The following is a 26,509-nucleotide window of genomic DNA, read 5'->3' on the forward strand; positions in this document are numbered from 1 at the left end:
AGTTTATTTTTCAAAAGAAAAACTTCTGCCCGTTTCAGACAGGTGGGAAATTAGCCAATAGAGCTATGTATTACCTATACCATGATCCTAAGATTCATTTTTTAAAAATTTTATATATCATTAAAGCTCAAAGTAAAAGCATCTGGCGTAATTTTGCTAGAAGTAACAATTAGTTCCTGTCATCAACTCTGCTTGTTTCTAAAAACTCCATATATGAAAATAAATCGTAAGTTTTTTTTAGCAATATCTCAGAGGATGCTGAAATGAGAACACTATAATTCCAGATGTGTGTGATTTGTCAAAGTGAGACTAAATAGTATTACGTGAAGGTATTTAAAGACTTAATAGATTAAAGTTTACCTTTATCACCCCTCATTAATAGAAAAATTATATATAGAAGAAATCTATACTCTAAAACAACTATATTTAAAAAATAACCAAGTGGTAAGATGAATAAAAATAGATGAATATTTATTTGGTCTCAAGTGATAAATATAGAGAAATGATTTTCATTAGTCTCATGAAAACAACAAAGACAAATCTTAGGACAAAGAAAAATTCTCAAAGTATCCAGTTAACCTCCTAACTGTGGAAGTATAACTATATGAGACCACTATGTAGGGGAGACCCACTCAGCCAAACATCCTTGATGGTATAGCACATATCCATCACTAAAGTTATACAATGATGACATACGCTTATAAAAGCAGAAGAGAATAATATACTTCCAGTTACTTATTCAGGGATACATACATATTACATACTCAATACTAAGGAATAAAAAAATGAATCTACGAAATAACTAATGTTACGCATTTTAAGATCAAACACCCTGAATGGAAATAGGCATTTAGTGAACATAAATAGGAGACCTGGAGTCATACAGCTTATGGTCTAAGAATGAAAATGGACACAAATACAGGCAATTACAAAAATGTATAGTAAGGGAAATACAGGGGAGTCAAGGAGTGCATAGGATTTCTGCCCAAACCAAAATGCACATCTCTTTTTTTAAGATTTTATTTATTTATTTGAGAGAGTGAGAGAGAGCATGAGAGATGAAAAGGTCAAAGGGAGAAGCAGACTCCCCATGGAGCTGGGAGCCCTATGTCGGCTCAATCCTGGGACTCCAGGATCATGACTTGAGCCGAAGGCAGTCACTCAACCAACTGAGCCATCCAGGCGCCCCTAAAATGCAAATCTACACTAAGACCTAAAGAATGACTAAGAGGATGAGTAGGATAACAAAACTGAACAGCAAAACAGGAAGAGAGTATTGCATGTGAAGTCAAGAGACCTTAGGAAAAAAGTAAAGTCAAACCAAACCAAATGCAAATAAAATACATAGTATTTTCAAGAAGCCAAGTTTTACACTGTTAGAAAAGAGAATGTGAGAAAAGTTTAGATGAAGTTGCACAGGTAAGCAATACAGAATGGAAATGAAGAACTGAAAGGTGATGAAACAATTTAAGAGAATCACTTAAGAACCAGTCACAGACTGCCAGCTAAGAGAAGATGAAGGCTGGATCAGGTTAATGAAGTAGGAACAAAGGGAAATGGATGGATTTAGGATGAATTAGATGCAGAAATGACAGAATGTGGTGTATGGATCACTCTGGGAAATGTAGGAGAAAAATCAATCAGGGATAGCATCAGGTTTCTAATTTAGACAGTCTTTAACACGTAGTGGTACCATTTCTTAATATTGAGCAGCCAGAAGAATGAATTTCGTGGTGGTGGTAGGAGAAATGGATAAGGCAAAGCCTGAGGAATGTATGTACGAAGAGGCCTGATAGGCAATGGGTTCCAAGCTCAGAAGAGAGAGCTGACCTGGACACACAAATCTGGGTCCACTGTATGATTTTAAGTAGAGTGTCTAAAGGGGAAGAAACCTAGAACCCCAAGGAGCAATATTTTAGGAAGATGCAGAAAAAGATGATTTGGCAAAGTCAACTGCAGTAGATCTGGAATAGGCCTAGGGAGGTGGCCTTGGGAGTTGGGATCTGGGTAAAGAGAATTTTACTGGAAATGAATACATCAGGAAAATGAAAGGCTATGACAACGGTTCTCAAACATAAGCATACATCAGAATGACACCAGGATAGCTTGTTCAGATTGCTGGACACCATCCCCAGAGTTTCTGATTCAGTAAGTCTGGATCTGGGCCTAGAATGTGCATTTTTAACAAGTTCCTAGGTAATGCTGATGCTGCTGATAGGGGGAATTACACTCTAAGTACCACAGGGTTATGGTATAGAATAATAGAATATACATACGGACACTGAAACCACACTGGCTGACAGCAAACCCTGGGAGAAAGACAGTGAGTGAAGTGTTAACACTATAATTAAGTGGGAGTAACCCAAGAAGTCAAGCGAATAAAAGCAAAAACGACCACAGCATAGCTGGGTAACACAAGACTCAAGGATATATATGGATTTTAACCTGAAGTAGAGAAACTAAGGGCTTAAGACAATAACTTTGCCTCCTGACCATAAGGTACACAGGGGGAAAAAAAGCTAGCTTCAATTTGACAAGGTTATAGGAGAATGTGTGTTCAAGTAAGAATCTGGTTTCAGGCTCAATTCAAGTTCCAAGTGAGCTGAATTAAAATTAAAACAAGAAGCTATTTTTTAACTTATCGAATTTAAAATTTAAAAATGATAATACCACGACTGTGAAGGAGTCTATTTTTTTCATACTAAGAAAAAAGCTATTAGGCATATTTCAGTTATTAAGACTAAATACTTAAAAAAATTCTCATTTAACTAGCTAAACTCTTAATTCTAAAATTATTTATTTATAAGGAAGAAAATGGAAGATATAAACGAACAGTATACAACTATATAAGGTGAAAAATAAAAATCCCTCTTCGTAATCCCCAAGCCCTAGCTGACTGATTGTTATCACTATTAAAATGCTCTTAAAAGTATTCTCTGGGTTTTCTGTGCATGTGCCAGGCTGCGTATCTAAAGAGCACAAGAAACCCCAGAGGAAACATACAAAGAAAACCACATCTAGATATATCACAGTTGAACTGTCTTAAACTAAAGACACAACAAATCTTAAAAAGTAGCAAAGAGGGAACAATTAAGATTAACAGCTAACTTGGGCGCCTGGGTGGCTCAGTGGGTTAAGCCTCTGCCTTCAGCTCAGGTCATGATCCCAGTGTCCTGGGATCGAGCCCCACATCGGGCTCTCTGCTCCGCAGGGAGCCTGCCTCCACCTCTCTCTCTCTGCCTGCCTCTCTGCCTACTTGTGATCTCTGTCTGTCAAATAAATAAATAAAATCTTTAAAAAAAAAAAAAAAGATTAACAGCTAACTTATCAGAAACAATGAACGCAGTAGAATGACATATTTAAAATGATACTAGCATATAAATTTGTAGAAACTGTCAAACCGCATTACGAAAAGGTTGCGACAATTTGTATTCTCTATTGTACTATATTCTCACATTACATATTACCAAACTGTTCAATTCTTACCAATCCAAAATGCAAAAACAAAAAACACAACTTTTTAAAACTGGAGTATCAAATTCTGATTTACATATGGAAATGTTTACATAATGTTTCTTAGCATTCAAAAATTTTTTTAAATTTATTTTAAAGATTGTACTTATTTGGCACAGAGAGAGAGAGAGAGAGAAAGAGAGCAAGCCAGCATTTGCACAAGCAGGAGCAGCAGGAGAGGGAGAGGGAGAAGCAGACTCCCCGCTGAGCAAGGGGCCTGATAGGGGACTCAATTCCAGAACCTGGGATCACAACTTGAGCCAAAGGCAGACACGTAACCAACTGAGCCACCCTGGTACCCCTCAAATTTCTTTCACAGTGAACTGCTTTCCATAGGATTATCTTCTTCTTGATTTGTAAAACTTGCAATAATAGCCATATTCATTTCATGTGTTGAAAATATTTACTCCATTTCCCCTCAAAAAATGTCATAAATTTTCATAAACTCATAGCCACATCTCCCTATCCAAATGCCTCCCCACTCTAAACTATCCTCCACTATACCAAAGTTGTATTTTTTTAAAAAGTTTATTTATTTTTAGTAATCTCTATACCCAACACGGGGCTTGACCCCATCAAGAGCCACATGCTCTTCTCACTGAGCCAGCCTGGCGCCCCCAACCCCTATCAAATACATCATATCTAAACAACTTCTATGATGAAACTGATAAACTGTCAAGGTCCTTTTAGCCTCATCTCTAATACACTGCCACTCTCTCTGGTAGCCACCACAGAATACTTAACAGAGAAAAGCTCATGAAATATTAAAAAAAAAATTGGTGTTCTTTAAGCAGTGTTACCTTCTACTCCCTCAATCCAAATTTTTACCTCATTTATAATACCCCTTAAACTCTTCAGGTGGGGGGTGCCTGGGTGGCTCAGCTGGTTAATCATCTGCCTTGGGCTCAGGTCATGATCCTGGAATCCTGGGACAGAGCCTGATGCACTAGGCTTCCTGCCTCTGACCCTCCCCTGTTCCTCTATCTCTCAACTAATAAAATCTTAAAACAAACAAACAACCCTCTTCAGGTGGAGTAACTTGTTTCTTTCTACTGTACTTTATACATGCCTCTATATATAAAACTTAAACTCTGCATTTTAGTATTATGTACCTCTTGGCAGAAGGAAACATCTTAATGCTCCCAAGTAAATGTTTGTGTAATGGATAAAAAGATACAGTGACCTATACTGATTAAATGTATTGATGAAACTCATGTATTGATGAAAGAACACAAGGAATCAAAGTATCAGATGATAAGATAGACAACTGGAAGGATGTATAAAGATGACACATAACTTATTTTTGCTAGCTTAAAACAGAAAAAACATTCACTGAAAGAAACAGTATTAACATAGACCTAACAACAAGCAATAGTAAGTATGTTTTAGTAAACCAAAGTAGGTTGAGATTAATAAATGGGAATCTGTGAGCTTTATAAACTGTACTGATTAAGTCAATTTAAGGCTTTATTAGGTAGTGTAGGAAATTTGCTCATTGAAGTCCATGGCTGTTTTTACTTTTATTACCTTCAAATCCCAGTGCTTAAACACAGACAAACCTTTCTGTATAGGCAATTATCCAGTACTAACTACATAATTTGTTTGCAGATAGTTCAGGCCCTCAATCTGTTTATCTTCCTAGAGTGAAGTCAATTAGGTAGCCTCAGGCTATAAAACAGCACTGATTCAAGAATTAAACAACCCAGGATATCACCACAGGTTCAGCACTAAAATCTATGCTTATTTCTTCAAGTTTCTTTTTCCCTTCCTAAGAGAACCTTTCATAAGAGCAGTTAGCCAACAACTTCCAGATGTAGTGCCTTTGGAAACAGTGTTCCAGATGAGGCCACATTTCCCCTGGGTAGCTCCAGGATTAAGGTCCAGCCATTTCTTCTTACTGAGGCATTCATCTACAGTCAATTCCCTGTGTTGCCTGGAATTCCCCACAGAGCTTCCAGAGTCTCTCATAGCTGCCCCATAGTTGGGAATCTCTTCCTACTGAAGAGATTCCTTCTTCCTTCTTTGTCTCTTTTAACAGGTGTCATAGCTGAATCATAGTGTGTCTACTCCTTTCTCGTTAAGCTGCAGAGATGATATCCCACAACAAATCTCCTTCCCTTTTACCTCTATCTTGGCATCTGCTTCTCAAAGGACCTCAACTGACATACCAACATAACCTACTCTCCACTTTCAAGGTCTACTAAATCTGCCTACCATATACTGCCCAGTATTTTGCCATATGTTTACAAGAATAGTGTCTGGGCATTTAATTAGTAAGTTAGAAACGAACTTTTATACTACAAAGGAGTGTAGATTAGAAAGTTTCTTCAGACTAAAAATTCTACCTCCTTTGAGGTTTGAGCAAAAATTAATTTGGTTTAACCAACTAACCAATATTCAACATGCATAATCTATCAAAAATACTTACATAACTGTGTTGTCATCCACTAAGATATCACAACCATGAGCAGGACACGAAATAGTCTGAAAAAGATTGAAATTTAAACTATGTCTTCATTCAACAAATATTTACTGAATGCTTACCACTGCCAGGCACTTCAGTAGGTTGAGAATACCTTAACATTCATAGGATGTTGATCGTCTCCTTTCTATTAAAGGAAATGGATATGTGTGTTTATCACAAGGTAACTAGAACTGCTGACCTGAATAATTGGTTTCTCAATATAAAACTTGAAAGGCAGAAGCAAGACACCTGACAGAATTGCTCAACAAGTTTAGCCTGATACATAAACATCTTAATGCTGCTGAGAAAACATTACCTGAACTGTATCTTTAAGTGGACTGCCACATTGTAAATAGAAAAAAAAAAAAAAAGCCTTCGTTATCTTTTAGTCTTAATACAGAAAAAAAGTTCCCCATGCAATTCATAATCAAGGATGCTTCACTTGTTTATATTTCTGCAAGGGTCTAAACACTGCAGGAAATTCAACAAAAACTAAAAATCAAACTGGCATCTTTACCTGTCCCATGCCTTCCTCCATTATTTTGGTAGTTAAATATTCGCTCCAGCACTGCATACAAAACTTATGTCCACATTCAAGGCCAGTGAAATACTGCAACAAAAATAATACATGGACTTTTAAAAGACATTATCAGAAAAATCACTATACATAGTGACTCAGTCTCTATCAGGTCACATTTCTCATTTTGACAAGACTAGCTGGGCTCCTAAAATAAACTTCTTGGTGGTGAAACTTAGACATGCAAATACAATTAACACAAAATAACCTAATTAATGAGCAATACATCTACAGTAGATATTTACAATTTGTAGGAAAGCAGACAAGTTCGTATTAAATATAAGAATATGTCATGTACCAATAAGCATATGAAAAAATGCTCAAAATCATTAGCTATCAGAGAAATGTAAATCAAAACCACAATGAGACAGGACTTTGCTCACAGGACTGCTTCAAAAAGATAGTAACAGGTGTTGGTAAGGATGTGGAGAAATTAGAACCCTCATACACTGCTGGTAGGAATGTAAAATAGTATAGGTGCTTTGGAAAATACTGTGGCAGTTTCTCAAATAATTAAACATAGAGCTACTCATGATCCAGCAATTCCACTCCTACGTATATGCCCAAAAGAAACGAAAACATAGCTCCAAACAAAAACTTGTATACAAATACTCATAGCAGTATTATCCATAGTAGCCCCAAAGTAGACACAACATGTCCAAGGACTGACGAATGGATAAACAAAATGTGGAATATCCATATGAAAGAATATTATTCAGGCATAAAAAGGACTTAAGTATTGATACATACTATAATGCAGATGAGCCTTGAAAACATTATGCTAAATGAAAGAAGCCAGCCACAAAAGATCACATATTGGGACGCCTGGGTGGCTCAGTTGGTTGAGCGGCTGCCTTCGGCTCGGGTCGTGGTCCCGGCGTCCTGGGATCGAGTCCCATATCGGGTTCCTTGCTCGGCAGGGAACCTGCTTCTCCCTCTGTCTCTGCCTGCCTCTCTGCCTGCTTGTGATCTCTCTCTCTCTGACAAATAAATAAATAAAATCTTTAAAAAAAAAAAAAAAGATCACATATTGTTTGATTTCCACTTATATGAAAGGTCCAACAGGCAAATTCATAGAGAAAGTAAATTAGTGGTTGCCTAGGGTTGAGTGGCTTGGGGGGTGGGGATGGGTAAGGGGTAGTGACTCTAGGGAAATGAGATTTCTTTTTGGGGTTATGAAAATGTTCTAAAATTTACTATGGTAATGATTGCACAATTCTGTGACTATACTAAAAACACTTTAAATAAGTGAATCGTATCGTATGTGAATTATATCTCAAAGCTGTATTTAAAAATGATACACAAAGACTTCTGAGTTGCATGAAATGTAGCTTACCTAGATAATCAATAAAATCTCACGGAAACCAAAAGATTTATTCAGATAGCTAAGAATAATAGTAACATTTGGTCTAATCTTGTATTACCTACATGATATGAAATATTACTAATTTGATGGATAGTTAAATGGAGTCTATTATATTCTATAACATACAAATAATAGTCACTAATTTCAACTAAGTATATTTTACAATATTTACTCTAAATTATTTTTAAATGAATAGGTAATACAGACTCATGGTTAAAAGCAACTATTTAATAGCATGAGTGTAGGGCACCTAGGTGGCTCAGTGGGTTAAAGCCTCTGCCTTCAGCTCGGGTCATGATCCCAGGGTCCTGGGATCAAGCCCTCCGTTGGGCTTTCTGCTCGGCAGGGAACCTGGTTCCCTTCCTCTCTCTCTGCCTGCCTCTCTGCCTACTTGTGATATCTGCCTGTCAAATAAATAAATAAAATATTTTAAAAAATAGCATGAGTTTATGCTGAAAAAATAAGTCTCCCTTTCAAAAAAAAAATTTTTTTTTAAATTTATTTATTTGACAGAGACACACACAGCGAGAGAGGGCACAGAAGTAGGGGAGTAGGAGAGGGAGAAGCAGGCTTCCTGCTGAGCCATAGGTGGGGCTTGATCCCAGGACCCAGGCATCATGACCTGAGCCCAAGGCAAACACTTAACAACTGAGCCACTCAGGTGCCCCATCAAAAATAAACTTTTTAAAAAGATTTTATTTATTTGACAGAGAGTGAGAGAGTGCACAAGCAGTGGGAGCAGCAGAGGGAGAGGGAGAAGCAGGTTCCCTGCTGAGCACAGAGCCTGATATGGGGCTTGATGCCAGGACTCTGGAATCATGACCTGAGCCAAAGGTAGACTCTTAACCAACCAAGCCACCAAGGCACCCCTGAAAAATAAGTCTCCTTATCCCCATCCTTGTCTTCTACTTCAGGGAAGTAATCCCTATTTCAGTATCTTACATATTCTGCCAGAGACATTCTAACATACACAGCTACACACACACGGTAAGAGCAGTACACATTCTCACCTTGGTTAATTATTATATAATAGATTTCTCACATTGTTCTACATTAGTACACATGGGTCCACCTCTTTTTACAGTCTGTGTGAAGGTACCATAATTTATCTAAACAGTCCACCATTTCTATGGTACTGTACTGGCTATATGTACATCAGTGTGATCATGCAAATGCATCTTGGGACAAACTGGTACAAGTGATATTATAACAGGCATACATTTACACTTTAATTGATTATTACCAAGCTTCATTCAAAAAGGTTGTAGCAAGTTATACTGTTCAAGAGAACCTGCCTTCCCAACAACCCTGTCAACATAGTATATTATCAAACGTCTTGATCTTTGCCAATCTAACAGAAGATTAAAGACTATATATTTCTTTTTCTGAGCACTCTTTTCACCTATTCTGCCCATTTTTTCACTGGGTTTATTTTTTTCCTTAGTGATTTAATGGCGGGGATTTTTACCTATTTAGAAAACTGGCCATTTAGAAGCACAGAAAATATTTTCTGTTTCAAATCTGAATGCTCACATTTTGTTGCCATGAAGAAGCTCTCTACTTCTATGTAGCAAAGTCTATTAGTTTTAAAATTTCCAGCATCTAAATTAGCTAACTTTAATATAAGGAGTTAGGAAGGAATTTAAGACTCTAGCCGAGATGGCAACCAAGTTGTTCCAATACCATTTACTGAATTCACTTTATTTGAAATGCCCTCTTCTACAATACACCAAATTCCCCTCACATGTATCTGACTCCATCTTATTCTACTGCACTGATTATTCTTGTATTTGGTAGGACTAGTTCCTCCTTACTCTCATCAGTCTAGTCTTCTTTTTCAATATTTTACTATTATTCTACCTCTTCAAATACTCAAGCCATCTTTTTATTTCCTTTAGTATTTAAAGTTTTCTTCATAATAGATCTTTCACACTTCTTGCCAAGTTTATTTCTAGCTCTTTTATTCTTTTTGTGGCTCATATTATGTGGTACTTTTTATTCCATTCCATTTTCTAGCTGTTATTTGAAAACTGCTCATGAAATTTCTGATGTTGCTTATGACATTCAGATACAAATAGTAAGGATACAAAATTCTACACTATAGCACATCAACTATATAAAGAATGCCCAGAAGCAGACATGGGGAAAAATATATCCAAGTTCTAAGACTAGTCTTATGGACAAAATGACATGGAAAACATTTACCCAGTTTAAAATGTGGTGCTAGTCAGATTGACAAGGATTCTAACTCACTCATAGAACAAGTGAAGGTAAGTATTTTGGAAATCAATATTCTATTAAAGAAAAAAAACAACAACAAAACTAGGAAACAAAAGAATCTATTCTCATTACCCCCAGTTGGCAAAGGAGATCTGGCACAAACCTGTTGTCAGATCACCAGTGAAGAGAATCTGATTTTCAAGGATATAATGGGAAGGTGCATTCTGTGTAGGACAATTATAGCAGCATAAAAGATCAACCATTCTAAAATGTTTTATTCATAACTTAAAAACACATATACATCCTCATGTGCTTGTTTTTTTCCAAATATGAATACTTGATATTGAGAGATTGGAGGTCACAATGGTTACTAAGTGATCATTGCAAGAAACATCTCTACCTTTGGAACTTCTAGATCAGCAATCATTATATGGGAAAAAAAAAAAAGCTTTTTAAAGGTCTCTTTTCCAATAATTCTAATTAGGTAACACTACCAAACAAGATAAATTAGAAAAATAAATCACATGCATATCTAAAGATAAATCAAAAACTAAGCTCTGGTACAAACACATTGATTGTGCTCAAGATTGGCATTATTATCATGGACTTATCTAGGTATCACTATCTGGTTCCATTTCCCTTTCCATCCTCCACCTTTCATATACCTATTCCTTTACTAGTTTGTGCTTACCTACTTGGGTCCCTAACTCAAGGGATAGGATTATTATCAACAAACTTATTCATAAATAAATCTGACACAGAACATACTAAAAATACATGAAATATTACTTAAAACAGAAATTAATGGTCCTTTAAAAAAAGAAACGAAAGCATAAACACTCTTACAGGGTTCATTTATCCCTGTCATTTTACACACCCAGCAACTAATATCAACCAGCAGTAAGAACATTAAGAAATATCTCCTCCATCAGAAGTTGCTCATATAATACCTAAAGTTAAAGCCATTTTGTTTATAAAAACTGAATAATCAGGGCATCCGTTCCCTCATCCATAAAATGGAATGAATTAAGAAGGGTTGGACTTAGATTCCCAGCACAAAGATTCAGAGATGCCTAAAGGGTGAGGTATGGGAGGGTGGACTATCCTCACAACCTTCAAAGTTGCCTTTATGTAACATGTCTGATTATTAGAATATACAAATTATTTACTTCATAAAAAGGGAGATATCACAGCCCGAACTATAATCCCTAGTGAAGTGGGGCTGTTAGCAAAGCTAGATCTTATGCTTTAATTCAAAACAACATTATTATAAAGGAATGACTGTTGCCAGGGCTAAGAAACCCTTGAATTGGCCTCAACACGGGGGTGTGGGGGTATGTGTGTGGGAATTTATGAACTTTAAAAGTGCCCCAAAGTCTCAGGAAATTGTTTTTTAAAGAAGAGATCACCCACAATAGTTAATTTCGAAGTGCTACAAACTAGTTATCAAAGCATTTATTTAAAAAACTTTTTTGCATATGGTACTGTGTAAAGCCAAAGTTGCTTTCTGGGAGGATAAAGGTATCAGAGATATACATTAATAAAAGGCAAGTATCAGTGTTTGAAGAGAATGGTAGAAATTGAAACATGGAACTGTACAACAGAGATTTTAAAAAAAAATCACTCATCAAATTAAAGCTTTAATGGAGTCTCAGATGACATTTACTTGCAGAACTGAAGAAGTTAAAATTACCTTTCTCTATTAGTCTAAACACCATGAGAAAAGAAGTCCTAATTTTATCACACTGTATTTTTCATAATGCTTGGCACAGTTTCCGTAACTTTTAACTTACTTTCCAACCTATGTTGCTGTTTGCTTTCTTGTCCTATCATTTACATAGCCAAACTTTCTTTAAAGAGCAATTTGTTCATCTTTAGTGCCTCCATTTCCTTTCCCATCTTCAAGCCAATGATTCTTCAGCCCATGCAGTGTGGCTTCTCATCTTACCATACTACTTAAATTAACTTTCCAATATCATCAGTAATCTTCATGTTGTTAATTCCAAATTCACTTTTCAAGTCTTTGAAGTTTTTTTGCAATGTTTTTATCATTCTTGGAGGTACATTCTCTTCCTCTGAAGAGAAGGAGGTACATTCTCTTCCTCTATTTTCCTGGTTCACCTAACTACCACACTTTCAGAGGTTATTTCACAAGTCAGTTTCTGTGGGAGATTCTCCCCAACCGAAAACTGGGTTAGATGTCTCTCTCCAACATGTTTCCACAGTATCATGACCTGTCAAAGTGTTTACCTTTCTTTCTGAACACGTCATTTTATTTATCTCTTATCTACCCAACTAACCTGTAAATTATCGGAAGCAGGCATTATGTCTTTATTCTCCATTGTGTTTCTAACACTTAAAATAGTGCCTGGTGCATTGAATAAACGAATAAATGAATAGTAAGTACTCTATCATTAGTTAAAAATTTTGCAAGCAAAATTTACAATGCAAATCTCCAGTCATGATTTTTCATTTTAATTTGTTAAAACTGTTAGACAAAACCAAGGGCACTGAGAAAGTTATAGGGGATATTTGTAAGCAGCTAGCTTCAGTACTCAAATTACATTTAAGATTTAAACGAGGGAGGAGCTGGTTAATAAGAGCAGGAAGAGAAATGCCAGGGAATAAGGAAACCTGGTATAATCTGGGACAAAATTCTTTAGGTCTCAGTATTATCTCACAGAAACTTTAATGAACTACAGAAATGTCACCTGGCAAAGAGAATTTGTTAAAGGCAGACAATAAAATGGTCAAAACATGAATTTAATTATTTTTAATAGAAATGTTGATTTTTTAAAAAAAATACACAACCTAAGACTGATTTAAAGGAGGGAAATTATACAATTCTCAGAATAGGTGGCATATGAAAGAATATCTTACTCATTTGAAAGATACGAATAATTCAGACCCAGTGACATTTAATAATTACACAAAAACAAATAGGATCAGGGCTATAAGCAAAACTTGAGAGTTTGGAAATTCAACTCAACACTACCTACAAAGTTATTTTAACTCATTGTTTTATTTCTCTAGGAGTACTTAATTAACTTTCTTTTAAAACCTCTTTTCTAAGCACTTGGACGTGAACAAATTAGTTCTCTTCAAATGGGCCTCTACAGAGACACTATATATATAAACTTCTAAGAAAAACAATGAAAAACCTTCAATGTGTTAAAATATACAATACTGGTGACAAAGACTTTGTTTATAGTAATTATCAGAAAGTGGTGCTTAACTATTAAAGCAGAGAATATAAAAAAGATAGCTACTATTATAGAATTAAGCTATTTCTTAGATATCTTAAAACATCTTAAAGAGGTGAATTCCAAGTGACTAAATACATTATATCACAAATAGTATTTTCTTACAGTTACTAATAAAGTAAGGCCTTCATAGGAAGATTATGTTTAAGTCTAAAATTCTTTACGAGATTGCCTAAATTCAATAGGGCTTAAGGGGGATACTTTCACTCAATTAACTGGTCCCCGTGTCTCCTGCAACGCTGTCACCATTTGCTATATTTAAGAATCTCCATTAGAATGGATCTTTATAAGTGAAACTCTTCTGTTTTGAAAAATGCCGAAGATATTTTATTAGTGTTTTGGATATTTATTTTAAAATGTTAGTTTAAATCTATCTTATTCTGGATGGAAAATAATTCTATTCATTGCCTACCTATTAAACAATTCTCCCATGATAATAAAATAAACTCAGAATAGATTTAGGTGTGTAATGACAAGCTGCTGCTTTAAAAAGCAATTAGGAGAGGAGGGGGAAAGAATAAGCTCTATGCTTTCTCCTCCTTTTCTTTATCCTTAATATTCTGATAGGCTACTGTTTTACTACAATACAATCCCAGACTCCCAGATCTTCCTTTGTTTAAATAATTTAAATTGATTTACCCTCTGAAACAGAGAGTCAGTGCTAGCCTTAAACTACCAGATACTCACCGAGTTAGGGTAGTTCAAGTAGCAGATCTGACAAGGCATATCCTGTGCTGATGACCTTGTATTCATCTGGCGTGTTCGAGACTTTTTACTTGGATTAATTACATGACACTCAGCAAAGAGCTTCTCCAGGTTTCCATCAAAGTACCTGCATTATTTAAACAGAAAGGATGAGAGCCCAGCAATAGCACACTGTTAGAGCTCTCCAAAAACCTGATTTCTATAGGGAACAGCAATGAACTGAATTAAAATAAACCCAGATCATAACCTTTTTGGCTCAGAGGAAAGGAGGTGTATGGCTACAAACTGTAGCAAAACAGAGGGTGTGTGTGTGTGTGTATGAAAGCAGATTAAGTTTTTTGTTGCTATTTTGGTATTTTTTACTTTGTTTTTATCCTGAGAAACTAAGCTATTAGTATTTGAACAGTACTACAACTAAGACTTAAGAACGAAAGTTGTACTATCTCTACAGGTACCTTAAGGAAGAGTAATTGTATTTTAAAAGGCTAGGCTAATATTTTATACAAATCATTTTATTAATAATTTTAGTTATACCAGATTAAATGTATTAGCAAGTAAACTACCTACAAGCATTGCTTACCCTACAAATCATTTACATGTGTCTCATTCTACAAAACAAATTTCATTTCTAAACATTTTTAAAAATAATTTTTAATTTACTAGCAAAGAGGAGGAAAGAGGAAACAAAGTGTATCTTAAAATGTTCTTATATCAAATAATCTATATACTTAGCTTTATATAAAATGTTTCTAAATGTACAGAAGTAGTTCACTAAAACATCAAGAGCATGGTATGCCACGTATATCCACAGAGTTTCAACTGAACTTCAAATTTCTTGACAGACAGTGGCAAATACTAAGCACAGTATTTCCCATTAATCCAGATGAGACATGGCTGCTGGCTTCCCAAAATATCGTACAGAATATTAAAAATAGAGGGAATGTAGAGAATATTTAGAATAAAGGGAAAAGCAACAGAGAGAAAAACTTTGAATCAGTAAACTAACAAAAATATTCATGAAAAATCTGGTCAATTACTTTTTAGCCTAGAAAGCCTAGGTTTCAATAACTGCAATGTTCTTTGCATACAAACAAGAGGTTCTCAAGTTAAAAAATAAGTGATACTCAAAGGAGATTTCCAATTATTTTTAATGCAGGTCTTGTTCAGGTTTTGTGTCAAAGCACTTACTGTATTCTCCAGGAAAATCACTCAGATGAGAAAAAAATCACATCACTCTCCCAAAACTAATAAATATCTCTTTATAAATAACGACAGAATGTTTCAATGATCAAATCATTAATCAAAATGTCAGTACATTATAAAAGGGGAACGCAAATAAAGTTGTCACTAATGATCAGCTCATCAAAATATATAAAGAAAATCAAATGCTTTCCTCCTAATTATCTCTCAGAAAAGCTAAGATGTCAACTTTTATTTGAAAAGTAGAAAGCATATTAAGCTAACATTAAATATGAACAGGCAGAGCCATTAAACACCTTGTTTTTAGAAAAGATATTCTTGCTCAAAAGAGACAAAACTTCTGCCATCCAAATTTAACTACATGAAATTAGTAACTCCTAATACTTTGGTGATCATTCTAGACACCATTCTATGCATACACAGCCAAAGAGACATGTGTCTATAATTTCATCTAAATAGTATTTACTCCAGATTTATAACCTCCAGTAAGCAATATGTTAAGATATTTTTGTCAATGAACATTAGTTTTCATCATTGCATAATATTCCACTGTAGGTATGTACTACAATTTACCTAATCAGCCTTACACTAAAGGACATTTAGATGTGCCACACACAAATAATTCTAGATGAAAATCCGGGCCCATCTGACTGGGGGAAAGTATCTAGACTTGCATTTCTTTTTTTTTTTTTTTTGCATTTCTTTGTTAGTGAGGCTGAATACCTTTTTCTGTGAAGCTCTTACTATTAATTTATGAGTTCAGTATGTCAACAGAAAGGGTAACTGTCTCACGGACTTCTTTCTCCGCCTGCCCCTCCCCGCCCCAGTTTCTAATTTGCCCTCAACCTTGTTTAATGATGTTTAACTGCCACTTTTAATTTTCATGTAGGCATACTGATCATGCAACCCTGTTGTGAGTTCTGGATTTCATATTAAGCTTTACAAGATCTCAATATCTAAAGATTATAAAAATTCATCCATGATTTATTTAGGCTTAAACGGTTTCCATTAAAACTGTTGAATTCACAAAGAAATTATTTTTGTGTAAGTAAGGAATAAAGCTGGGATTCCTTTCATTTTTTTTTAAAAGATTTTATTTATTTATTAGAGAGAGAGCACAAGCAGAGCAAGCAGCAGGCAGAAGGAGAAGCAGACTCCCCACTGATCAAGAAAAGGAGCCTGATGAGGGACCCAACCCTAGGACCCCAGAAAATAGACCCAAGCCAAGGTCAGCGGCTCCACGCAGGCATCCTGGAATTCCATTTCATTTTAATTTAAATGGATAACCATTTGCTGAAGGGTGTTTCAATTACCCCAAACACTTCCACCTACCTTTAGGTCTCAGCTTAACTTGCAGTTCCTCCCCACTGCAGCCCTGAAATTAGGTAAGGTTTCCTGTATAACCTTCTAGTGGTACTTTGTACTCCTGACAACACTTAATCACATAATCAACTCTGTAATCACCTATGTTTTCTCTGTTGGAGTGTAAACTCCAAAAGGATGACCTAATTATTGCTATAGCCCCAGTGTCTAGAGGAATCTTATTATAATCATTCAATTTTTTTTTTTAAAGAGTAACTGACTTAGAGTAACTTCTTAAAATAATCCACAGTAACAAATCTGTAAACAAACCAATTTGCTTTAGGCATATTTCAGACTATAATGGGGTTATCAGCTCCTTGAGCCACTCTAGAAGCCTTCAGAGAACTTTCAAATACTGCAGAGGTAAAGAGAACAGGGAATTTAAGAATCTACTCATACTGTCGGGCACAGTTGGCCTAGAAATCTTTTCCTTTTAAGTTCCATTTTACAAGAAATTTAACATTTTAAAATTTTGTTTGTTTTTATTACCTACATGGTCTACCATGACTCGGTAATAGTTATTTGGAAATACTGAAACCTAATTTATTTTCACTAAACATAGAGTCAGTACTTAAGTCTGTTTTTTAAGTTGTCAACTTATATATTGAGTGTCCTTATGTTACATAACCCTACACTTAACCCTCCAGTTTTGGTGGGAAATCCCTGCAGCTTTTCCTCGTTGATTATCATTTTATGTAATTGTTTCACTAATTACATATATTGTTTCTACATTATATAGCCTTCCTTTCAAGAATGGTGAAAACTGTTTTGTTTCTTAACCTGATTACCTAATTACTCAGACATAACTCAAATGCTTACTTTTGCCAAAATGTGCTGCTGGCACTCCCCTCCCCCCAATATTCTTTATATTGATAGCATCCATTTCCTTCTGGTACCTGTTGTTATTGAAGTCTGTGGTCAAAATATTTTTTTTTAAAGATTTTAATTTATTTATTTGACAGAGAGAGAGAGAGATCACAAGTAGGCAGAGAGCCTTATGCAGGGCTCGATCCCAGGACCCTGAGATCAAGACCTGAGCAGAAGGCAGAGACTTAACCCACTGAGCCACCCAGGTGCCCCTCAAAATAATTTTTCTCATTTTATAATCAAAATCCTTTTTCAATTGGCATATAATTGTTTTCTTTCTTCATTCTTGAAATTTAGTAGTTCTGTAGGCTTTATCTTAGTATTCAACTTTCGCTTTTGAAATGCCGTTCAGACTGTGCCCTGCTGGAATCGTACTCAGTCTTTGTTAATTTGTCCTCCCTGTCTAATTCTTTGTCCTTATCCTGTCCTACGTGTCTCTCTTTTCCATAGTATCTGCTCTGTTTCTTGCTGTTGCCAATGTGGTTTTAAATTGTGTGAGATTATTAGTTGTCCCTTTTTTCTTGGTTTCATCAGCTTCCTTTTTATTTTGTTCTGTTGTTTTATCAATTCATCTTCGATGCCTCATCTCACAGTCTACATTTATTTTAATTTCCTTAAGAGAACAAAGAAGTTTTTTCTTTCTAATTATGATAATTTTATTAAGGAATACTATGCTCAAGAATATGTGTGGATTCTTAACTTCCATACTTTACCTGCTCACTCATCCTCCCTCATGTGAAACAGGCCAAAATGAAGAAACTAATTCAGTGTGAAGCACTGCTGTCCAGGTATCTAGTTCAACCAGTTAAGACCTATTTCTCTCTGCTTCAGTAACTTAACCAAACAGCTACAAAGCTTATCGTGTGACATTGCTTCCCTCCCTTCCTGCAACTCTTGCCACCCACTCTTTTGAGAAAACCATTCCTTGATGAAAATGAAAATGAAGTGAAAAGAAAAATAAGAATAGCAGTGTGGTTTTTCCTTCAGTGCAGTCTTTCCTCAATCAGGGGAGGGTAGAATTAAAGTAACCCCACCTCATCTATCACACGGCCTAGACTTCTCTAGATTAAGACTGTTAGATGGGCAACTGGAGAGGTTTCTAAGTAGAGATTTTAAAATCCTCTTCTCTCTCTAGGGTTTTCTGTTCATTCAACATGTTTGCCAAAACACAGTTAAACAAGTAGGCACTTAATTAGCCAACTTTCCAAAAGATCTAGATTTTAATTTTTCATTTTACTTGACTTCTAGACAGAAATATACCAAACAATCTTAATGAAATTTTAAGGCACTAACAGTTACTGCCTAAGAACGGTGTGTGATTGTGGGGAAAGGAGACATGGTCGGTAGGGTACATACAAGGCTATTGTTTCTTTTTGAATTCTGAATGACGGTGGCATCACTGTTTGCCACTTCAATACTTAATTTTGTCATCTGGAGTTTATTATCTTAAAAGCCTCTACATCTTCACACTTCATAAAAACACCACTGCTGAATAAGTACTTATTTTCACAACAGAATCAGAAAAGCAAAAAGATTAAGCTAACTTAAAGTTATATAGTGTGCTTTTCTACTGTATATTCCGAAGCTGCTCAGAGTTCAAGCCTCCTTACAGGTTTTTTTTTTTTTTTTAAGATTTTATTTATTTGAAAGACAGAGATCACAAGTAGGCAAAGAGGCAGGCAGAGAGAGGAGGAAGCAGGCTCCCCGCTGAGCAGAGAGCCCGATGTTGGGCTCGATCCCAGGATCACCACCTGAGCAGAAGGCAGAGGCTTTAACCCACTGAGCCACCCAGGCGCCCCTCCTTACAGATTTTTAATGTTCCCATTACATATTTATAACAAGTCAATTATCTAATGCTATATAGTCTGAGAGGGAACAAAAACACAAATACATGAAAATGTATACAAATACATTATGTCTGTCCATTTATAACATGCATGTACACACATTTCTATTTCTAAATAGCCAAATCATTTTTGTTTCAATATTCTTTTTTTTTTAAGATTTTATTTATTTATTTGACAGATCACAAGTAGGCAGAGAGGCAGGTAGAGAGAGAGAGGAGGAAGCAAGCTCCCTGCTGAGCAGAGAGCCCCATGCGGGGCTTGATCCCACAACTCGGAGATCATGACCTGAGCCGAAGACAGAGGCTTAACCCACTGAGCCACCCAGGCGCCCCTGTTTCAATATTCTTGTGTGGCATTTTATGGATACCAGACTTCAATTTCAAAAGGCAACAGAATAGTCACAATTATCCTTAACTGTGTATACCTTAACTATAGTTTTGATACAGCACTAAAAAAAAGGTCTGTGACACCAACATCTCTACCAGGAATTGTGATTTCAACTATTCTTTGGGTCCTATTAACCTCCTTCTAATGGTGTAATTTTTCTACTTTTAGAAAAGGTATACTTGGACAAAAATGTCAAAGGAGCAAAGGAACAGTTTAAGTTTGTTTAAATCATATGGATGAATAAAAACTGCAATTATATTTATGAAAAACAAAAATAATAGGGTATGAAAAGGAGTCTTACTGAAAAGGTTCAGTACAACTGAACCACAGAGTAAAAAATACACTAGGACAGAAGGCTTTCCCGCAGGTAAATATTAGTTTCAAAGCTTAATCCTCATATTTCATAGAAAGAAGCCAGCAGATGCGCTATGGTATAGCAGTATAAGCATGCTCTTAAATAGTAAAGCCAACAGTTCTTTTTCTTCCAGAGAATGCGACTAAAACTCTGGAGCAACAGTTTTCATTTAAAACCCTTAAAACTACTAGACTTTTAGAAAACTGTTACTTTGGTAAAAATTTACATCTAAAAAGGGCTCTTCAAGTAGAATGTGGTTTTTAAGGGTAATTCTTTCAAAAGAAGGACTAAAGTTAGAATGTAAAATGACTGGTACACATACGAACCTCTACCAGGTAAAGTTCAGAATTCCAGAGAACTAAAACTTATGGATAGAAAAGGACTTAGGGTTAGAAAATCTTTTTTCTAAGAAGACGTTTGGGCCTCATAAGAAAAAAGATCTAATGAGGACTTACACATGTCTATAAGAACTTGTTTTAACACAGACCTGTACCCCTGGGGCTAATAATACATTATATGTTTAAAAAAAAAAAAAGAAAGAAAGAAAGAAAAAGAACTTGTTTTAAAAGTTTTGTTGTTTTTCTGTGCTAATCTAAAAAATAAGTTTAGTTCTCATTTTAATATTAGTATATTATATGTGGTTTATAGCTAAATAAATATTATTGGTCATGTATTTTTTAAAAATGCTTTTTGAGATTTTAAGACTTTTCTCCTATGAGAAAAATCAACCAATTTAATTAAAACAAACAAAACAAAACAAAAAAACCCCCACATGATCCCGAGCTTGCTTACTGCTGAGCAAAGACCACTTGACAAAGAAGCTACTAAACAAGTTGCAGTACAAAAATTTTATTGCATTTTAAAAAAATTTTTATTTTTTAAAGATTTTATTTATTTATTTGACAGAGAGAGAGACAGTGAGAGAGGGAACACAAGCAGGGGGATTGGGAGAGGGAGAAGCAGGGCTCCCCTGAGCGGGGAGCCTGACGTGGGGCTCGATCTCAGGACCCCAGCACCCCAGGATCATAACCTGAGCCGAAGGCAGACGCCCAACGACTGAGCCACCCAGGCGCCCTGCATATTAAAAAAAAAAAAAAAAAAAAAAAAAAAAAAAAAAAGATTCCATTTTTACATAGTCTCTATACCCAACATGGAGCTTGAACTCACAACCCCAAGATCCAGAGTCACATGTTCTACTGACTGAGCCTGCCAGGCTCCCCATTATTATGTAATTTTTAAAAAAGTTTTTATTTAAGTTCCAGTTAACATACAGTGTAATATAGTTTAAGGTGTACAATATAGTGATTTAACACTTCCATACAAACCAGGTGCTCATCATAACAGACACTCTTTAATCCCCATTGCCTATGTCACCCATCCCTCCACCTCCCCTTTGGTAACCACCAGTTTGTTCTCTATAGTTAAAAATCTGTTTCTTGGTTTGCTCCTTTTTTTCCTTTGCTCCTTTTGTTTCTTAAGTTACACACGAGTGAAATCCTATGTAGTTATCTTTCTGTGACTGACTTATCCTCTCTAGCTCTATCCATGTTGTTGCAAATGGCAAGGTTTTACTCTTTTTTATCATATTGTATTACTTTTGAGAAACTTTCTGCCATTTGTTCCTTCATACTTTATCCTTTTTGGTTCTGAGCCATGATGAAAGCAAGTATATTAAGAAAAGAATCTCAGCAATACAGATGGAAGATAACTCCTTCTAGGCCTGAATTAGCACAATTGTAACAGAAACACAATAATCTATGTCATCTTCCCAAAACGTTCCCACCCCATTATAAAAAATTTCAATATACTAAAGTCAAAAGAATAGTAAATTGAACTCCCACATACCCTTCATCCAGCTTTAAACATTACCAACATTTTGCTAATCAAAAGGCTTTTTTGAGAAATACAATTTTATTCCCATACGAACTTTTAAGGTAGATCTGAAATTCTGCCAGACATTTTAAGAAGAAACTAATGACTATTCCCCTCACAGGCAGTTATCCACGTTCCCTGGCTTGATCAGGATTATTTCAATTTACCAAATTCTTCTAAAGCCTCTGAATATTCAAGAACATTACAGTATCCAGAACTTCGTAAGTTATGTATACACGTGCGTTCTCCACACACACTTCCCCGCACCTGAGGAAAAGCTTCAAAGCTTTTATTATTCTCTCAAAAGAGACTATGGCCCCCAAAATGACAAGGACCAGTATTATTTTCTAAAACGATTTTTTTACTTCAAAGAAAACACAGACAAGTGGCTTCTGTGCTGTGCCCTCTGTCCAAATATGTGCATGCAAGGGAAATGTCTACACCCTCTACTCTGCTCAATGGTCTTTTCCACTTACTACACAGGAGCAGCACAACTTAATAAATAAAAGGAAACAAACTACTTGCTTCATGCAATAGTGGATCTGATTCCAACGGGAGAGAAATATGAAAAATGCATACAAAATATTTTAAAATGATATTTTATTATTTTGATAATAATGTCTCAATATATTTAATGGAAGTCCTCAGGTAAAATCTAGCTATGCTAAAACTAAGAATAAGGAATCAAAAAACAAAATACTATATATTTAATATCCATTTTTACATAGTTCCCTCACATATTAAGTAACTATATGTGGGAACTGTGTTGGTCAGTCACTGTGTTAATGGCCATGAAGGAAAGAGATGGATAGCTACTTCAATATGACATGCTAAGGGTACCAGAGGTGGGAAAAGAATGCTAGTTAAGTATAGAAAATAGCAAGTAACTTCAAGAAGTTAAAATGACTTAGTAGTAAATGTGTTAAGAATTCGGAGATTAAGGAGATCGTAGGGGCATCAGGTGGGTTGCATAAGATATGGAACTGTACATGATGTTTACATCTGTGAGTATAACCCCAGAATGAAATATGTGCTCTGAATTTGTATAAAATATAGCTCCTGAGAAGACTGAGGCCTGAACAGTCAAGGGCATCCTGACAGAATATAGAGAAGTACAGACATACAGAATAGAGTGAAACTATGGAAGGTTTTCAAAAGCCAGACGGTATAGCTTTGACATGGTAGGAATCAGAAAGGTATATTGCAGACTGATAAAATGAGCTGACATGGTCAAAATTTAGGATGGATATGATATGATACCCAGGAAGGCAGTGAGGAAACTGTCTTGGCAAAATGTTGCTTTACTTGTAGGTAACCAAAGGTACTATGAATCCTAAAACAATCCAGAAAACAAACTGGCCCCTCCCTTTTAAGGTCATTCCTTTTCTTATGTGTACACGTGTGTTTTTTATAAAGTTATTTTTGTTGTGATATAATGGCAATTCTACAAAAGCGCATAAATATCAATGGGCAGCTTACAAATTGTTATAAAGCCAACACCTGTGTATAACCAACCCAGAACAAGAAGTAGAATTCAGCTAGTGCTTCAGAAACACTCCAAACATCCCTTCTCAGTAACAAACTCCTCTTCCCCAGAGACATAATCACTATCCTATTTCTTTATAGTTTTACCACCTAAATATGCATGCTAAAAAATATGGCTTAGTTCTGCCTGTTCTTGAATTGAATATAAACAAAATCATACAGGACATACGTATTTAGAGGTCTTCCTTTCAGTCAATATGATGCTTTTTAAGATTCATCTATGCAGTCAATTGCAGCTCTAAGTTATTTTTTTTTGCTGAAGTTATTACAGAAATACACCGTAATTATCCACCTATTTATAGACCTTTGGGTTGTTTGTAGGTTGGAGCTATTATGAATAATGCTGCTATGAGCACACTTAGGACTTTCAATTTAGAAGTGCATATTTCTTTCTACTAGGTATATATCTGGGAGTGGAATTACTGGGTCAAAGATATGTGTCTAAATACTGGCAGTAAAACATTTTTACAGGTCTTCCTAAATTAACTGTATCTGTAGACTCCTTTGGGTTTCCTATGTACACAATACATATCATCAGTGAATACTGTTTATCATCTGCTTTACAACTATGATACTTTTTACTACTGGCTAGAATCATCCTCAGTATTATGTTGAACAGAAATGAAAATAGATATCCATGTTTTGAACTCTAACAGGGAAATTTTTTCAACATTTCAGCATGAACTATAATATCTCCCAAAGGTATTTTTATAGATTTACTAGATTAATAAACTTCCCTTTTATGCCTATTTTCCTAATGGCTCCTTTTTTTTTTTTTTTTTTTAATTTGACAGAGAGAGATCACAAGCAGGCAGAGAGGCAGGCAGAGAGAGGAGGAAGCAGGCTCTCCGCCGAGCAGAGAGCCCAATGCGGGGCTCGATCCCAGGACCCCGAGATCATGACCCGAGCCGAAGGCAGCGGCTTAACCCGCTGAGCCACCCAGGCGCCCCCTAATGGCTCCTTTTTAAAATCATGAATGATGACTGACGTTTAGGAACTACTCACTTAAATCTACTGAAATGTTTTTCTCAATAAAATCTGTTCAAGTGGGGCACCTGGGTGGCTCAGTGGGTTAAAGCCTCTGTCTTCGTCTCATGGTCCCAGGGTCCTGGGATCAAGCCCGCGTCAGGCTCTCTGCTTGGTGGGGGGCCTGGTTCCTCCTCTCTCTCTGCCTGCCTCTCTGCCTACTTGCCATCTCTGTCTGTCAAATAAATAAATAATAATTGAAAAAAAAAATCTGTTCAAGAGACCATAGTGAATTGTTTCATGTTAAACCAACCTAGGATTTCTGGGATATATCAGAATTGTCTGGGTTAATTTCCTTTTTATGTATTGTTGAACTCATTTGCAAGTATTGTGGGTTTTATTTTTTGCACCTATGTAAGTGAGAGAAATTGACAAGTATTGTTTCAGTTGGGTTTTGGAATCAAAGTTGTGACAGCCTTATAAAGATGGGGGGTCCTCTTTTTGTTTTCTAAAAGAATCCAAGGTTAGAGAATATAAGGTTGGAGTTAGTGTCTCATTAAGTGTTGGTAGAACTCTCCAGTATATCCATCCGGACTCAGACTTTTCTTTACAGAAAATTTCACTTTACAGTGATAGCTCATATAGGTTTTTCTATTTATTTCTCAAGTCAATTTCGGTAAATCACAAGTTTCTAAGAATTTATCCATTTCGCGCAAAATTTCGAATTTTGACACCATTATCCACAATACCTTAGAATTTTTTTTTAAAGTATGGGCAGGATTCAAAGTGAAATTCTTTTTCATTCCTGATATTAGTTATTTGTGCATTTTTTCTTGATTAATCTCACCTGGGTATCAGTGTTAATCAGTCTTAAAAAAAAAATCTTCTGGCTCTTTGAGCCACTCCACTATACATTTCTTTGCTGTTTTATTAAATTCTGCTGTTATTTCCTCTTGTAATTTCTCTGAATTTATTCTGTTGCTCGTTTCCTATTGTGATGCGTCTAGCTCATTATTTGAGACTTAAGATGAAATCTTAGTTCATTATTTTCCTTAAATATCCTGGAGTTCCTGAATCAAGTCTCCGGAGCTGGGCTCCCTGCTCAGCAGGGGCTCTGCTTCTCCCTCTCATGTTCACTCTCTCTCATTCTCTCTCAAATAAATAAATAAAATCCTTAAAAAATTATGCATTTAAGGTTATAAACTCTACTTCCTAAGCACAACTTAGACTATATTCAACAATTTCCCCCTTAATATTCAAATTGCTGCTTAAATAACATTATGAATATTTGAAATTTCGAAACATCGATATAACTTAAAATATTGACCTTAAAAGAATACATAGTTACAACATAAAGGCATTTGTGGTAATTAAGAGATGGTACTGTTTATGAAAACATTTTCCATGAACACAGTATTTTTTTTTTTTTTTAAAGATCTTATTTATTGGGACAGAGAGAGCACAAGCAGGCAGAGAGAGAGGGGAAAGCAGGGTCCCTGCTGAGAAGAAAGCCCAATGCGGGGCTTGATCCCAGGACCCCAAGACCATGACATGAGCTGAAGGCAGAGGCTTAAGCCATTGAGGCACCCAGGCACCCCTGAACACCATATTCTAAACTGGCATTTGTTCTTCAACCTACTGAGGTATCATCTTACTATTACTTCTGCTACTGCTGTTAAGTCAGCTGTTCTCTAAAAAGAATATATGTACTTTCTATATATTTTTTGTCTATTTACATAAAATATATACACAAATTTTCACTCTTTGAAAGGAATCTTCCTTGCATCTTGCTTTTATGACTATTTTCCCTGTTGTTTCTGTAGTTTTACTATGTTTTAAAATGTGGATTGAAATGAAAAAAAAAAGTGGATTTCTTTTTACCATATATTTCATGAAATCTAAAATGCTTTGGTACTGAAATTTCATGATCTTATCAGAAAGTGAAATGGGAAAATTTTCACTTAAGTCAGTATTTCAATCTTGCTGGACTGCAAGGTGCC

At 35.7% G+C, this 26,509-nt stretch overlaps 1 protein-coding gene across 1 annotated transcript in view; it reads right to left on the bottom strand.

Annotated features, from left to right (window-relative positions):
- ARIH1 (ariadne RBR E3 ubiquitin protein ligase 1) overlaps window positions 1-26,509 on the bottom strand; it is a 113,620-nt gene that overhangs the window by 27,889 nt on the left and 59,222 nt on the right. The window contains exons 3-5 of the mRNA XM_047735764.1: window positions 14,091-14,235; window positions 6,495-6,587; window positions 5,942-5,997 (exon numbers count right to left, since the gene is read on the bottom strand). Of these exons, the coding sequence (XP_047591720.1) occupies window positions 5,942-5,997; window positions 6,495-6,587; window positions 14,091-14,235 (294 nt within the window). The remainder of the gene's footprint in view (window positions 1-5,941; window positions 5,998-6,494; window positions 6,588-14,090; window positions 14,236-26,509) is intronic.

This window comes from Lutra lutra, chromosome 7 (assembly GCF_902655055.1).
Source record: "Lutra lutra chromosome 7, mLutLut1.2, whole genome shotgun sequence".
NCBI classification, from domain to species: Eukaryota; Metazoa; Chordata; class Mammalia; order Carnivora; family Mustelidae; genus Lutra; species Lutra lutra.